Genomic DNA, 16,452 nt, shown 5'->3' on the forward strand with positions numbered 1-16,452 from the left:
ATGTTTCCTGGTGGATTTAGAATAACCAATAAATATGACAAACATGGATTGTGGACTGTGGGAGGAAGCCGGAGCACCTGGAGGGAAGCCACCCAGGCACTGGGAGAACATACAAACTCCTCTCCGGAGAGGAGCTCGACAGCTTCTGCTGCCTCAGAAAAGCCTGCAGGATCCTGAAGGTGTGGCTCTGCATGTCAGTACTCGGGATCAGTAAGAATCTAAAATAGTGGGATCGATGCATCCCGAGATTCTAGACCAGGGTTCTGCAACCTTTATGACCAAAAGAGCCATTTTTGTGACTTTCCGCCAAGTCAAGTTGGTCTGGAGCCGGAAAGCACATTTAACCTAAATGAGGCGAATGCAGGTCATGAAGATTCAGTTTTGATGCACGTATAAAAAATATATCTTATGATGCATTTATGAAATTAGGATTCAGAATAGTTTTGTTACATTTAACCTGGTCTTGTACTTAATTTTAACAGTGTCGTTTCCTTTTTTAAAAGTATTTTCTGTTGACAATTTTGAAATTTCAGCTGTTTCAACCATTGTACCTCCTGTTTTGCATGCTTTGTTCCAACCATATTCTCAGTTCTATCACTTTTTTTCTCTATATCTTGTGGCTATTTTTTTTCCCAATTTTACTTGTACCTTTTTTTGAATCCCTTCTGAACTGAGAGTGACAAATCATTTTGAATAGTACTGTGGTGTGTAGTTATGATAAAAATAAGTTCCATATTCATTCATGTTTCATACTGTGAAAGCTTCGTGGAGCCACTACAGAGGGACTGAAGAGTCACACGTGGCTCCAGAGCCGCAGGTTGCACACCCCTGTTCTGGATATTAAGTGTATCTACAACTCCAGGTGGATATATTCAACTGCTCTCTAGCTGGATGGAGCTCAGTGAGAAATACTCATCAAAATGTAAATATGTTCATAAACAGAAGGTTAAAAACTGGATTAAAAGCAGTGATTTCAAGAAGTATTTTCAGTTTATTTAGAATGTGTTTTAAATTTGAAGAGAAAGGTTGAAAATGTTTCAGTGTCTTTGATTTGATTGAGTTAAAGGAATGTTCTGTCACTGAGGTTCTTCCAGAGAGGAGAGCTGCTGAATGCAGCTGGCTTCAGGTTCTCTGGTTCAGCTGCAGCTGAGGCTGTGATTGCTGCAGCTGTCTGGTGAGAGACACAGAGAGGAGCAGAGGAGACACAGCAGCTGGGAGCTGGTGGTCTCAGCAGGGTTTGAGCAGTGAGGACTAAAAGTGTCTGAATTAGCCAGTGTCTCCAGATTATGGACAAGATCATCTGGCAGCAGACTCAGTTTGAGAACTGTGGCACAGAGTTTGAAGGACTTTGGGACTGAATCAGCCGCTCACTGGATCAGTGAGCAGTGAGTGAACAGAGACTGACGGTGAACTGCAGCCAGTTCACTCAGCTGCTCTGTGACTTGGTCTCAACTGCTGCTTGTTGGATTGTGGTCACCTGAGGAGAAAGACTCCTGCACCAGGTGGCGCTCTGAGCCACCCTGGAAGCTCACAGTTCCTCTGGCAACGCTGGATACATGAGGAGACGCAGATGAGGAAGTGTGTGCCATGATGATTTGGAATACTTAGAGAAAATTAATTAATATAAAATTAATTAGGAGTACTTAAAATACATACATACATACATACATACATACATACATACATACACACACACACACACACACACACATATATATATATATATATATATATATATATATATATATATATATATATATATATATATATATATATATATAAATTTTCAAAATGAACATAATTAAACATACATAATACAAAGAAAAAGGTCAGAGAGTCACAATTTACATCAGGGAAAAATGAAATGAGTATGTGCCATCCTTCGCTATCATTCTAATATACATTCTTACACAGTACGCATGTGTTTGTGTGTAAACCTGGTAACATTCTGGTGATTACTGCGCGAAGAAGAGGATACATTTTTCCCAGTATTTTTCCCCACTATCTTTTGGTAGCCTCAGTTAAAGTGTTCACAATATTTATGAAGGTGTCTGCAGACGGGCCATGTTTTTGGAGCCAGCATCTTCTTAACAGATACTTAAATCATAATAAGGAACACTGAGGAGAAATTTTAGCCATAATAAGGAACATTTAAGAGAAACTTTAGCCATATTAAGACCATCCCTGCCATCCAGTGTCCGCCAAAAGTAACTACCACAGATTAAACACACTGGTCGAGATCATGTGATGAACATCCATCACTGAGCCCATGAAGACAAAACACAACCTGCAGACGCAGCAAAGCACAGTACAAACTGCACAAAACCAGGAAGCAATACACGGCTGCCAAATAGCTGAAACGAACACACTGGATGCAGATGTCAGTCAGACGAGTCCTGCTCATGGCTACATTCACCCCAATTACATGAATCAAGGTGCAGCGAGTAAGATTATGTCACATGATGTTCTTCTTCCTCCTCCCCATGGGAGAGCGTTGCTCAGAGTTTAGGTGAATTCAGACAGTGTAGGGGTGTTGCACCAGCAGCACATGGCCGTTATCACACACATAAAATATGGAAAACTCCACTGCTTGTTTGGCAACCTTCAGAACTCACTTTTGATTGGCTCAGGTGCAGGAAGTAGTGACGGACTACAGAAACCAGGAGAGAAAGGCTGGCCCCGCCCACTGAAGTTGTTCCTCTGTCATACCTCTCAGTTTGAAAGAAAAAAACAAACTTGACCAAGACAATGTTGATGGAGAAGACAGATTGTTTAAAGGGAATATTTCTTCAGCATGCAACAAATGGAAATGATTTTATAAAGTAACATTTTAAAAAACAGTAATAAAAAATAAAAGAATAAAAACGGCACCATCAGTAAGTATACACCACACACACACAGACACACAGACACACACACACACACACCCACACACACACAAACAGAAATACACCCAATTTTTTGCCCATAGCAAAGCAGAGGAGACATGGCATGGCACTAAGCATCATGGGAAAACACTACCAGTGGGGCCGTCCACACCAGGAGAAGGCGAAGGTCATTAATATGGAGGAATAAAAAATCAAAAATGTGGAGGTTCCTTTAGAAAACTATACAAGAATATCTGAAGGAAGTCCTCTACTGAGGTTTCAGGAACTCTTCCCTTCGGTGCAGCTCGGAGACGTCAGTGATCCTCAGCTGGGAGATCTGTGCAAGAGGAGGAGGCAGAGAAGGGAGAGGCCGTCACAGGCTGATTACATTCAGGAAATCCAGCAGCTTCGCTTCACCTTCCAGCTGTCATTCAGCTGCTTCGGCTGCTTGTTCTGACCAGGAGGAGACGACATGACCTGAATGCTGTTTGATGACACCGAGTGAGGATTTTAGCCTTTTTTGTGCCCTTTTTTTTTTTTTTTTTTTAGCTTAATCTTGAAATACTATAGAATTTCTGATTAAAACAGGTGTTGGAGTCATTAGAAAGTGTTAAATGAATGACTCACTGAATGATCCTGGTGTTTTGATCCATTGTAATCCACTGTGTGCGGCGCAGCGCTGCTGCTCTTTAAACCTGTTTTTGTGAGCGTCTGTTTTGAACAGACTGCTGGTGTGTCAGACCTGGAAACCGGCTGTGTTTGAGCTCTGGAGAACTGCGTCACTCCCAAAACATTTCCTGGTGTATCGGAGTGGAGACAGGCGGAGGAAGAAGCAGGTGGAAGACTGAAAAGTTTTTCTGATTGTTAGTCTGATATAAAAGCTTAATTCTAACCCAATAATATCAGTGTGAAATGTGATCTGTGTCTCCAGGGGTCTCTGCTCCATCCTGACTGGAGGGGAGGAAAAACGTGAGTTTTTATGACCCTCAATGTCTCACTGTGTCTCCAGAGTTTAGAGGTTTTTGTGTCATTTAAAGCTTCAGACTGGACGGATGGGATTGATTTCATGCTTTATGTTGCCCATTTCCTCTGGATTTTCCATGTTTGGTTTCCTTTATTACTATTTTCTCACTAAGAACTGATGAATCATGAGAGAACTGAGATTTAAAAAAAAAAAAAAAAACCTTTAGTGCTTAAACTAATTAAAAGTTGTTTTGTTTCTTTTTTGTTAAGTTTTTTTTTTTTTTTTGGCTCTGTGGATGTTTTCAGGCGAGTTTTCTTTGTGTAGCATGTTTGTGTAGTTAGATACCACCTGCTGGAACTCCACCCTGTGTGACTGACAAGAACCGGTTTGTCCTGTTCCAGTGCAAGAACATACTTGCCACTGTGTGTCTCGCCACTGTGTGTGTGTGTGTGTGTGTGTGTGTGTGTGTGTGTGTGTGTGTGTGTGTGTGTGTGTGTGTGTGTGTGTGTGTGTGTGTGTGTGTGTGTGTGTGTGTGTGTGTGTGTGTGTGTGTGTGTCCTGATCCTTGCTGCTGTTTTCTCTCTCAGCTGACTGAAGATGTCTGGTGTGGATGAAGAGGAGGACGGATCAGAGTGTGAGGACAGGTCAGAGACGTCAGCTGCTGTTCTTTCTTCTTGTTTCCCTCAAAGTAAAGAGTCAGTTGAAATGTTTGCTGTCATGTCTGGAAGTTCTCTCAGCGTTCCTCTACAGGTTGGACATGTTTGTCTCAGAGTCTAATGAATGTGTGTAAACTGTTAGAACCTCCCTGATCTGTCAGTGAGCAACACAACATTCTGACCTCCTGTCAGACTCCTTACTGGGCTGTGTGGGTCTGACCTTTGACCTTTGTCATGGTTCATCTCTTTACAACCACTGTGTTTACAGTGAACTTAGCATTAGAACTGTCCACACCTTCTGAATCGTCTTATTTCTCTCTCAGGTTGTCTCTGAAGAGCAACAAGTCCATAGATCATCCTCCAAAATTCAGTATTGAACCTGGACCCGCAGACTCAAAGTGAGAAACTCTTGGTTTTTCTTTCATTTCATCATTTCCAGCCTGTATTAACTTTGTTTTGACAAAAATCCAAAAATAATTGCTGACATTTAATCATGCACTTAACACACCACCAGATACTTTTAAAAGTAAATGTTGTGACTGAAATCCAATGTGATTGACCTGATGAGCAGCTGAGCTGAGACTGGTTTCTGAGGGCTTTGGGAGTGAAGTTGTACTGTTCTAATTATAGTTACTGTGTGGACAGACATGAACCAAAAACAGTTACTTCACCAAATTAGCATGAGCAGTGTTTAATCAATGTAGAACAAGTAGAGAAACTCTGAACGGTTCGAATCTGTTCAAGTCACTGTGTGTGTGTGTGTGTGTGTGTGTGTGTGTGTGTGTGTGTGTGTGTGTGTGTGTGTGTGTGTGTGTGTGTGTGTGTGTGTGTGTGTGCACAGATGTCAGCAGCTTAGACACACAACAGAGTCTTCAGGATCCAGCAGTTGTTCTCTGAAGAGTGACTGGTCCAAAGAACGTCCTCCAAACTTCAGTGGTGAACCTGGAGTTTCGGACACACAGTTAGAAACTGTTTCACTTTCATTTCCTCAATATCAGTGTGTATTGATTGTCTTTTATCCATAATTTGATAAATTCGCATTTTAAAGCGCTCTGTGTGCTCTGATGTTGAGTCATTATGCTGGTAAAAATACATTTGCCATTAAAGCTTGCTGCGCCTGTCAAACTGTCTCACAGTAGCCACATTCACATGGGTTCAAAAATCTGCCTTATAATCATGTGTGGTCAGACAGACTGAAAATGTCTCACATAAACATTTGAGTGAATCAGATTCACTCCTATCAGGTTAAATGTCATAACATTGTCAGATGTAGTCTACCCTGACTGATAATCTGCTTGATGCCAGAGGGTTCTTCATTCCACTCATGCGCTCCCTCGTACAGAGAGTCACATGATGACATGAGCAGAAAACAGGAAGCAGGAATCAGGAAAGTCAAAAACAAAACAAGCAGGAGTACTGGACGGTGGTTTAGAAAAAAAAAACTTTTGATAGAAACTCAGAGAGCAAAAACTTGAGGTGCAATGGACGCAAATCGCAGAAGAGCAAGTTGTCAAACAGTTCTGAGGCGGACAGCAAGCAGGCCACCCGCTACCCGCTACCCAGCGTCAGGCCGCCACCCGTTATTTGAAAACTGTGATAGTTCTACATTTCAATCCATTCAGTGTGTTCTGATCGATTTGGACAGTCAAAATGAAGAAACTTTGCGACCTTCAATCTGAATTCAGTGCATTGAACACACCACCATACGCTTCTGGTTTGTGTGTGTAGATATCAGCAGCCCAGGCAGACAGCAGAGTCTTCAGGATCAATCTGGTCGTCTGTGAAGAGTTTCTGGTCCAACTATTTTCTCCCAACATTCTTCAGGGGTGAATCTTCAGACTCAAAGTAAGAAACTGTTTATTTGGTCTCTTATTGGACAGAATTCATTTTTACCCTCTCACACACCTCTGAATTCATACATAATCTACTAATCACTTGAACAAACATAAAATCAACTGTGACACACGATCAACATCTCTCACATAAATTAGCATAATTTCACACACATTCTTCTGACTGCAGAGTGAGGTCTCTGATCAAAGCAGAGGCCACACTGCAGCGAGCCTCCAGCCATGCTGGGATTTCTCTGTAAATGTGTCTAGAAATGACTATGTTGTAATTGGAGCTATATAGATAAAACTGAATTGAATGTTGAAATATTGTTTAAAGGAGCTGCTGCTTCTTCATTGTCATTGTCAGCCATCTTCTTTCTTCTTTGTGGAACAGATTGCTTCCAGACCAACTCCACCACATTACTGCCACCGACTGGATGTAAACGCTGTGGTGTAATCTTGTGATCGAACAGATCTTTTGAGTGTATCAGGCATACAAAATCTGAAGTTCCTCTATGAAGTTGACACTTCAGCACCATGGACAGCACCATGTTTACTCCATGTTTGTTCCCTTTAGTGTTTTCAAACCAGAGTAAGCAATGTTTTGATCACAACACAAGCAAGACTGGGATTTTCTTTACTCCTTTGAGACCTTAAGAGGGATCAATCAATCCCCTGCCTTGGAATGTGGTTAGTGAGCAGCTCAGTGGCCACTGTTGGCTCTTTTTTTCATTTGTAAATGCAGCCAATACCTTCCAGTTTGTTGGTTCATGCATACCTCTTAGGGGGAGAGGGAGGCGTGAAAGGAGCCAGGAACTACTTCGGGCTTAGGGTTAGCAGCTTTTCCCAACTAAGGCTCGCTGCTGTTTCTTGCAGTATATTGCAATGGAACAAGACAAGTTTTGGATAAAGTTCTTGTTGGCATGTGACCTGAAGACAAAATATGTTTGCAACATGATCCCCAATCTTGGGAAAGACCAAAGCCATGCCAAGGAAGTGAGAGCAGGAGAAGATGTGGTGATAAAGCTTAGGGGAGGGTGAGGCTTGAAAGGAGCCAGGAACTACTTCGGGCGAGAAGATTCATTTTCTTTACTCATCAAAAAATTGTGATGTAACTCCCAGGGACCCTGTTGAGACTGACAGGTTTCACGCATTCTTCAATTTTTGAGTTCCTTTGTTGCAAACTGCATTTCATTGTACAGTCCAGGCAGGCACATCATTGTAGATGTTCCCAACAAAAGCTGGCTGCTGTTTCTTGCAGTACATTGCAATGGAACAAGACAAGACAAGAAACTGCTTCTTTCCAAATTTTATTTCCTTATTCCAAAGTGAGAAATGTGTTGATCTTTTTCAGGTTCAGCTCCAATATTGTGAAGCAATGTGAGAGTTGAGGTTGGATCTTTGTGTCTTTGCTGTGTGTTGTGTTGCTCTGAAATGTTGCTTGGTGTCCACAGAGAGAAGAAGAGCAGTGATGTCTGTGAGGAGCAGCCAGAAAGATCCAGAAGCGTCACTGCACAAAGTAAGCGTGGACATGTGTCTGCTGAGGGACTGGTTTGTCTTCACTGGACTTGTTGTGTTGTAGAGTTATCAAAGCTGGTTGTTTGTGTGCAGTCTGATTATTGTTGTCTTTGAGCAGGTGTTGGTCTGCAGCAGCTTCTAGAAGAACATAAGAAGAGTCTGAAGAGGAGATTTGAACGTGTGACTGAAGGAAGTGATGAACCAGGAGGAGGAAGCCTCCTCAACAGGATCTACACTGAGCTCCACATCACAGAGGGACTCAGTGAGGAGCTTCAGAGGGAACCTGAGCTGAAGCAGCTGGAGACAGCTTCCAGGAAGGAGAGCCTCCATCACACTGCCATCAGGGTTCAGGACATCTTCAAAGCCTCGGCCCAGCAGCTCAGACACATCCGAGTGGTTCTGACCAGCAGTGTGGCCGGCAGTGGAAAAACCTTCTCGGTGCACAAGTTCAGTCTGGACTGGGCCGAGGGCCTGGAGAACCAGGATGTCAGTGTGCTGGTGGTGCTCTCCTTCAGGGAGCTGAACCTGCTGGGAGAGCGGCCGTACAGTCTCCTCTCGCTGCTGGCTGTTTTCCATCCCACGCTCCAGAAGCTGACGGCAGAGGAGCTGGCTGTCTGCAAGCTGCTGTTCATCTTGGACGGCCTGGATGAAAGCAGACTTTCTCTGGACTTCAGCAGCAGCCAGCGGCTGCTTGACGTCTCCCAGCAGTCTTCAGTCAGCTTGCTGCTCACTAACCTCATCCGGGGGGATCTGCTGCCCTCGGCTCGGGTCTGGATCACTTCCCGACCGGCGGCGGCCCATCAGATCCCTCCAACATGTGTGGACAGACTGACAGAAGTGCGAGGCTTCACTGACGCTCAGAAGGAGGAGTACTTCAGGAGGAGGCAGAGTGATGAGGAGCTGTGCAGCAGAATCATCTCCCACATCCAGACCTCCAGGAGCCTCCACATCATGTGTGAAATCCCAGTCTTCTGCTGGATCACTGCTACAGTTCTGGAGCACATGTTGAGCAGCGAGCAGAGAGGAGAGCTGCCCCAGACCCTGACTGACATGTACTCCCACTTTGTGCTGGTTCAGACACACAGGAAGAAGCTCAAGTACCATGAAGGACCTGAGACGGGACCACGGGAGCTGACGGAGGCTGACAGGGAGCTTCTTCTGAAGCTGGGCAGGATGGCCTTTGAACATCTGGAGAAAGGAAACATCCTGTTCTACCAAGAAGACCTGGAGCAGTGTGGTCTGGATGTGACTGAGGCCTCACTGTACTCTGGAATCTGTACTCAGATCTTCAAAAGAGAGTCTGTGATCTTCCAGAAAGTCGTCTACAGCTTCGTCCATCTGAGTGTTCAGGAGTTTCTGGCTGCAGTCTTCATGTTCCACTGTTCCACCAGCAGGAAGACAGACGTTTCTTTGGAAACCTTCCTTCAGGACATGCTTCAGAAATCTCTCAGAAGTCCAAATGGCCACCTGGACCTGTTTGTCCGCTTCCTTCATGGCCTCTCTCTGAAATCCAACCAGAGACTCTTAGAAGGTCTGCTGGGCCAGACAGAGATCAGTCCAGAAACCATCCAGAGAATCATCAAGAACCTGAAGAAGATCAACAGTGATGAAATGTCTCCTGACAGAAGCATCAACGTCTTCCACTGTCTGATGGAGATGAAGGACCTCTCAGTACATCAGGAGATCCAAGAGTTGCTGAAGTCAGAGAACAGAGCACAGAAGAGACTCTCTGAGATCCACTGCTCAGCTCTGGCCTACATGCTGCAGATGTCAGACCAGGTCCTGGAGGAGTTGGACCTGGAGAAGTATAACACATCAATGGAGGGACGACGGAGACTGATCCCAGCTTTGAGGAACTCCAGGACGTTTCGGTGAGTCCACATGTCCTTATCAATATCTGAGTGATGTTTGTAGGAAGTACTTCCTGTAGTTAATCTGTGAAGATGTTGCTCAATGATCCATCATGAAGAAACTGAAAGCTGCAACAAATGATGACTTTGATCTTCGACTCGTGCACAACTCATGAAAAGGCTTTTGTTCAGTTAATCAAAGCTTCATTTTTCAGTCTATAGTTTCAATTGATTACTTCCATCCATGTATCTATTTTCCACTGCTTTTCCGGGACTGGGTTGCAAGAGCAGCAGTCTGAGCAGAGATGCCCAGACTTCCCTTTCCCCAGACTTTTCCTCCAGCTCTTCCAGGGGGATCCCAAGGGGTTCCCAGACCAACTGAGAGACATGATCTCTCCAGTGTGTCCTAGGTCTTCACCAGGGTCTCTTCCCAGTGGAACACTGCCAGAACTCCTCCCCAGGGAGGCGTTCAGGAGGCATCCTAAAGAGATGCCTGAGCCACCTCAGCTGGCTCCTCTCGATGTGGAGGAGTAGCGGCTCTACTCCGAGCTCCTTCCTGGTGACTGAGCTCCTCACCCTATCTCTAATGGTGCGTTCACACCGGACACGTTGCAAGCTTCACAGGCGTCACTGACGCCTCAAAGTTGGCGCATGTAAAGTGTGGAATTCGACACGTGTTCAAATCTACACACGACGCTTGCAACGCTCACGACATGTGGCAGCTCATTGGCAGGAATGGGAGGAGCTTAAGTGCTTCACAAGGAGGGACGTCTTCCCCAGAGTGCTCGTCTGTGATTGGATGACGCTCTGCGTTGACGCTTCCAAGGTTCAGTTTTCCCAACTTCAGGCGTTGACGCCTGCAACGCATGACGCACCTCGCCAACGCTCGAAAAGCACGAAGACCGACGCTTGAAAAGCACCTGACGCGCGTTAGGTCCGTTGAAGCTCGTCCACCAAAGACTTTGAATGTAAAAGCAGCACCTGTGACGCTTGCAACGCATCCGGTGTGAACACACCATAAGGGAGCGCCCAGCCACCCTATGGAGGAAGCTCATTTCAGCCGCTTGTATCCGGGATTTTGTCCTTTCGGTCATGACCCAAAGCTCATGACCATAGGTGAGGGTGGGAACGTAGATTGACAAGTAAATCAAGAGCTTCGCCTTTCGGCTCAGCTCCTTCTTCACCACAATGGCCATATCACTGCAGCCGCTGCACCGATCCGCCTGTCAATCTCACGCTCCATCCGTCCCCCACTTGTGAACAAGACCCCAAGATATTTAACTCCTCCACTTGGGCCAGAGTCTCTCCACTGACCTGGAGAGAGCAAGCCACCTTCTTCCAGTCGAGGACCATGGCCTCGGTTTGGAGGTGCTGATCCTCATCCCTGTCGCTTCACCCTCGGCTGTGAACTGCCCCAGTGCATGCTGTAGGTCCGGGTTCGATGGAACCAACAGGACAACATCTTCTGCAACAAGCAAAGATGAAATCCTATGGTACCCGAACCAGACCCCCTCCGGCCCCTGGCTGCACCTAGAAATTCTGTCCATAAAGATTATGAACAGAACCTGTGACAAAGGGCAGCCCTGCCGGAGTCCAACATGCACCAGGAACAGGTCCGACTTACTGCCGGCAATGCGGACCAAACTCCTACTCCCCTCATACAGAGACCGGATGGCCTTTAACAAAGGCTCCCAGACTCAGTATTCCCGAAGCACCTCCCACAAGACACCACGAGGGACGTGGTGGAATGCCTTCTCCAAGCCCACAAAATACATGTGAACTGGTTGTGCGAACTCCCACGAACCCTCGAGCACCCTATGGAGGTTACAGAGCTGGTCCAGTGTTCTGCGACCAGGATGAAAAAAGCATTGTTGCTCCTGGATCTGAGGTTGGACTATCGGTTGAATCCTCCTCTCCAGAACCCTGGAATACACTTTCCCAGGGAGGATGAGGAATGTGATCCCCGTAAAGTTGGAGCACATTTTCTGGTCCCCATTTTTAAAAAGGGGCACCACCACCCCAGTATGCCAATCCAGAGGCACCGTCCCCGACTCCCACGAGGTCCTCGAAGTATTACTTCCACCGTCCTATGATATCCCCAGTTGAGGTCAGCAGCTCCCCACCTCCACTGTAAACAGTGTTAGTGGAGACCTGCTATCCCATCATGAGGCGCCAGATGGTTTGCCAGAATGTCTTCGAGGCCGACCGATAGTCCTCCTCCATGGCCTGACTGAACTCCTCCCAGACCCGAGTTTTTGCCTCCACAACCACTCGGACTGCAGCTCGCTTGGCCTGCCAGTACCTGTCAGCTGCTTTTGGAGTACCACGAGCTAACAGGTCTCGATAGGACTCCTCCTTCAGCTGGACTGCAGCACTTACTTCCGGTGTCCACCACCGGGTTGCCGCCACGACAGGCACCGGAGACCTTATGACCACAGCTCCAGGCAGCTGCTTTGACAATGGAGGTGCAGAACATGGTCCAGTTGGACTCAATGTCCCCAACCTTCCTCAGGATATGAGAGAAACTCTCCCGGAGGTGGAAGTTGAACACTCTGCTGCAGAGGTGGGAGATTGGAGGTTGATCAAGTCATCTCCATGCCATGTTTTTGCTCTGACCATGTATCACACGAGGTGAATCTAATCAACCCTGCTCCTCAGCTTGTCTGTGGTACATGGTGAGGGCAAAAACATGGCATGGAGATGACTTGATCAGGCTCCAATCTCCCACCTCTGCTCTGCTGACAGAGAGTTCCACCAGACGTTCCCAGCAGACCTTCACAACACGTTTGGGTCTGCCAAGTCTGTCCAGGTTCCTTCTCTGCCAGCTAATCAAACTCACCACCAGGTGGTGATCGGTTGACAGCTCTGCTCCTCTCTTCACCCGAATGTCAACAAAACATGGCCTGAGGTCAGATGACACGACAACCAAGTCGATCATAGACCTCTGACCTAGGATGTCCTGGTGCCAAGTGCACTTATGGACACCCCTGTGCTCAAACATGGTGTTCATTGTGGACAAGCTGTGGCTCACACAGAAGTCCAATAACAGAACACCAGTTGGGTTCAGATCAGGGAGGCCGTGCGTCCCAATCAAATTCAAAATTCAAATTCAAATTCAAAATTCAAAAAAAAAACTTTAATTGTCCCCAAGGCAACAATTTGTTGCAATTTGTGCAATAATGGCATAATAAAATATGTACAAAATTTAAAATTAAATTTAAAGTGACAAATAGCTAATATCATACTACTCGTACTATACTAGTGCAAATATACAAATACTGTTGGAAATCCCAAACAGAGTGCAATAAGGCAGAGAGGTAGGTACAGTAAAATGTCAGTGCAGATACAAGATTTCAGAGTGCAAAGTGGCAGAGATCAAAAGGTACAAAGGTAGCCCTTCTCCTCTGTGTCCTGCATGTGGGGCAGCGAAGCCGTCGACCAAAAGGGTCACTGATGATCCGGTTCACCCCCTTCCAGGTCTCACTGTCACTGCCCACGTGAGCGTTGAAGTCCCCCGGTAGAACAATATATATATGTATAGCACTTTTTACCCTGCACGACAGAGCCCAAAGCGCTTCACACTGCAATATCACATTAACCCATTCACACCATACTGGGTGGTGGTAAGCTACTATTGTAGCCACAGCTGCCCTGGGGCAGACTGACGGAAGCGAGGCTGCCAATCTGCACCATCAGCCCCTCCGACCACCACCAACCATTCACTCTCACACTACATTCACACTTAGGCAAGGTGGGTGAAGTGTCCTGCCCAAGGACACAACGACAGTTTTACGCCTGCGGGAGTGGGGATCGCAACACCAACCTTCCGATTATAAGACGACCTGCTCTACCAACTGAGCGACTGTCGCCCCTGAACAATGGAGTCACCAGATGGAGCACTGTCTAGCACCCCTCCCAGGGACTCCAAGAAAGCCATGTACTCTGCACTGCTGTTCGGCCAGTAAGTAGAGACAACAGTGACGCACCTGTCCCCGACCCAAAGGAGTAGAGATCAATTAATTACAATTAATCAATTACAATTTCATTTAGCAGACGCTTTTGTCCTAAGCGACGTACAACAGTGGGGGCATTTCAGGGTTCAGTCTCTTCCCCAAGGACACTTCAACATGCAGACAGAGGGAGACAGGAAACAAACTCACAATCTTCTGATTGTGGGACAACTGCTCTCCCCACTTAACCACAGCCGCCCCATAGAGATGCTACCCTCTGGTTCACTGGCTATAAGCAAACCCACACCAGCCCGCCGCCTCTCACCGCAGGCAATGCCAGAGAAGTGGAGAGTCCAGGCCTTCTCGAGACATTGGGTTCCAGAGCCCAGGCTGTGTGTGGAGGTGAGCCTGACTATATAGAGCCGGTACCTCTCAACCTCCCTTACAAGCTCAGGCTCCTTCCCCCCCTCCCCAACGAGGTGACATTCCATGTTCCTAGAGCTAGTCTCTGTGTCCGAGGATTGGGTCGCCGGGCACCCTGCCGTCATCTGCCACCCAATCCACATTGCATTCGGCCCTACGGTTACCTCGACGGGTGGTGGGTCCACCAGAGGGTGGGTCCACCAGAGGGTTGGCCCACGTCGTCCATTCGGGCTGAGCCTGGCCGGGCCCCGGGGGCAAAGGCCTAACCCCAGGCCTGACTCCAGAGTGGTGCCCCAGTTGCGCCACACCAGGCGACGTCACAGACCTAGGTTTTATCTTCATCACAGGAGCTATTGACCTGCCCTTCGTCTGGCCCATCACCCAGGACCTGTTTGCCATGGGAGACCCTACCAGAAGCCCCAGACAACATAGCTCCTGGAATCGCGTGGGCACTCAAACTCCCCCACCACTTTAAGGTGGCAGATCGGGGGGAGAAATTGATTACTTCATTAATAAAAATGAAAATCAGAACACTTTGAAAAATATTTTCAAATTGCCGTTGGAAAATGCCAATTTTCTAATGGGTAGCTTTCAATAAATTATATATTCTCAAGCTATATTATCAAGCTGTCAGTCTTCATGTTAGATTCATTCTCGCCTGTAGTTCTTCAAATATATGTGAAATTTTCAAGAACATTTTTGAGGTAGTATGAGTGATATTTGATTTGTTTCATGAATTTAGTGTTCTACTTCAACAACATCATCATCAAGTATAGTTCATACATGTTCAGTCCACTCGAGGGCGTCCAAACAGAACAACCAATCCCCTTTTTGAACTGAGCAGCAGCCGAAGACACCTTCTTTCCTTCAGTGAAGTGTAAAGCTATGCGAGATGTTCAGTCACTCAGACCTCTGACAGATCTTCACAAACTGTTTTTCAAGGACCAGAACATCCAACCCCGCTCCACACCTTCACTTCAACATTTAGAACTCAGGACATGATGAAAACACTTGGAACTCCATGTTGTCTCCTTCATGTGAACATGAAGCCAAAGTCAAACGCTGAAGCTGTGATGTCAAACAGGAGGAATCCAACAAAGCGTCCTCTCTCAAAACAACTTCCTGTCTTCTGTGTGTGTCTTTACAGACTTTTTCACTGTAGGCTGTCTGACTTTGACTATGAAGTGATCTCCTCAGCTCTGAAGTCTGACCCCTCCCATCTGAAACATCTAGACCTGAGTGGCAACTTCCTAAATGATTCATCAATGAAGATTCTGTGTGTTGGACTAGAGAGTCCAAACTGTAAACTGGAGACTCTGAGGTCAGTTCACTGTCTGAAGTTCGAATCTGTTGGAGTCAAAGAATCAAGAGTTGTCCAGCCAGAGTAAACTTTACTTTGTTTCCTTATGTTTTTTGTTAAACTCAGCTCATGTATGCCAGTGAAAAAGAGCAGAAGTCATCGGTGTGTAGCTGCTCTGTGAGCTGGAGATCTGAGATGTGTCTGAAAAGAGCTCTTTTCCTCCTGTTGGCTTCAGCTGTGTGGACTTTACATTTCTAAACTCTTCCAGTCTGAACCTTCTTCAGCTCTCAATGACTTCAACATCAAACTTTGTCCTTTAATCTCACTTCTTTCTCTCTATGTTCAGGTTGGTGAAGTGCAGGTTGTCAGAGGTCAGCTGTTCTTCTGTGGCCTCGGCTCTGAAGTCCAACCCCTCCCTCCTGAAGCATCTGAAATTTCTGGACCTGAGTTACAACCCTCTGCAGGATTCAGGAGTTGAGCAGCTGTGTGGTTTTCTGCAGAGTCCACTCTGTACTCTGCAGACTCTGAGGTCAGACTCCATGTTTGAGTTTGTTTCAGTGAAAGTTGTTTTGACACTTTTTTCTTTGTTGTGTGCATGCGTTCCCTCGAATGTAGTGGCGTCATGAGGTGTGCAGTAAACATTAAGCAGAAAAGTCAAAAACAAGGAGAAGAACTGGACGGTGGGTGAAAAATGAAACTCTTCAATAAAAACCCTGTACAGCCCAAAAGACTTTATGCTGTCCCTCTCTTGCACACCTGAAGCTCATCACCTGTGTGCCCCTTCAGTGTCCTCCCGCACATCCTGCTCCCCCTTGAGGTCAAATCAAAGAAATGATAAATGGCTCCTACAAACCCTGAGAAAGCAAACACTGCAGAGATTGCCGCTGTTGTGGAATTTTTACTGAAACAGAGCCAACAGAGCCATACATACATGACATACAGCACAAATGAAATTTCAGTTCTCTCGGACCCACGGTGCAAATAGACAATATCTCAGTTCAAAAAAATAGAACAGCCTACTAAAATCTAAAGCAATTAATGAAATAAATTACTAGGTCAGTGGTGGTGGTGGTGGTGGTGGGGGAGGGGGGG

The 16,452-nt window shown here is 46.2% G+C and overlaps 1 protein-coding gene and 1 long non-coding RNA gene across 5 annotated transcripts in view; both read left to right on the forward strand.

Moving 5' to 3' along the window:
• Positions 1-16,452, forward strand: part of LOC115380944 (NACHT, LRR and PYD domains-containing protein 14-like) — a 148,769-nt gene that overhangs the window by 113,105 nt on the left and 19,212 nt on the right. Inside the window, exon 10 of the mRNA XM_030082261.1 lies at positions 15,707-15,889. Within this exon, the coding sequence (XP_029938121.1) occupies positions 15,707-15,889 (183 nt within the window). The remainder of the gene's footprint in view (positions 1-15,706; positions 15,890-16,452) is intronic.
• Positions 3,399-7,832, forward strand: LOC115381795 (uncharacterized). 4 transcript variants are annotated; one of them, XR_003930452.1, is made up of 6 exons: positions 3,399-3,703; positions 3,774-3,836; positions 4,419-4,475; positions 4,811-4,885; positions 5,329-6,332; positions 7,774-7,832. It is a non-coding gene; the product is annotated as an uncharacterized LOC115381795 (long non-coding RNA). The 4 variants fall into 4 exon arrangements; XR_003930454.1 differs by having other exon boundaries at positions 3,799-3,836; XR_003930453.1 differs by having other exon boundaries at positions 3,401-3,836; positions 5,329-5,484; positions 6,216-6,332.

Source organism: Salarias fasciatus, chromosome 3, assembly GCF_902148845.1.
Source record: "Salarias fasciatus chromosome 3, fSalaFa1.1, whole genome shotgun sequence".
NCBI lineage: Eukaryota > Metazoa > Chordata > Actinopteri > Blenniiformes > Blenniidae > Salarias > Salarias fasciatus.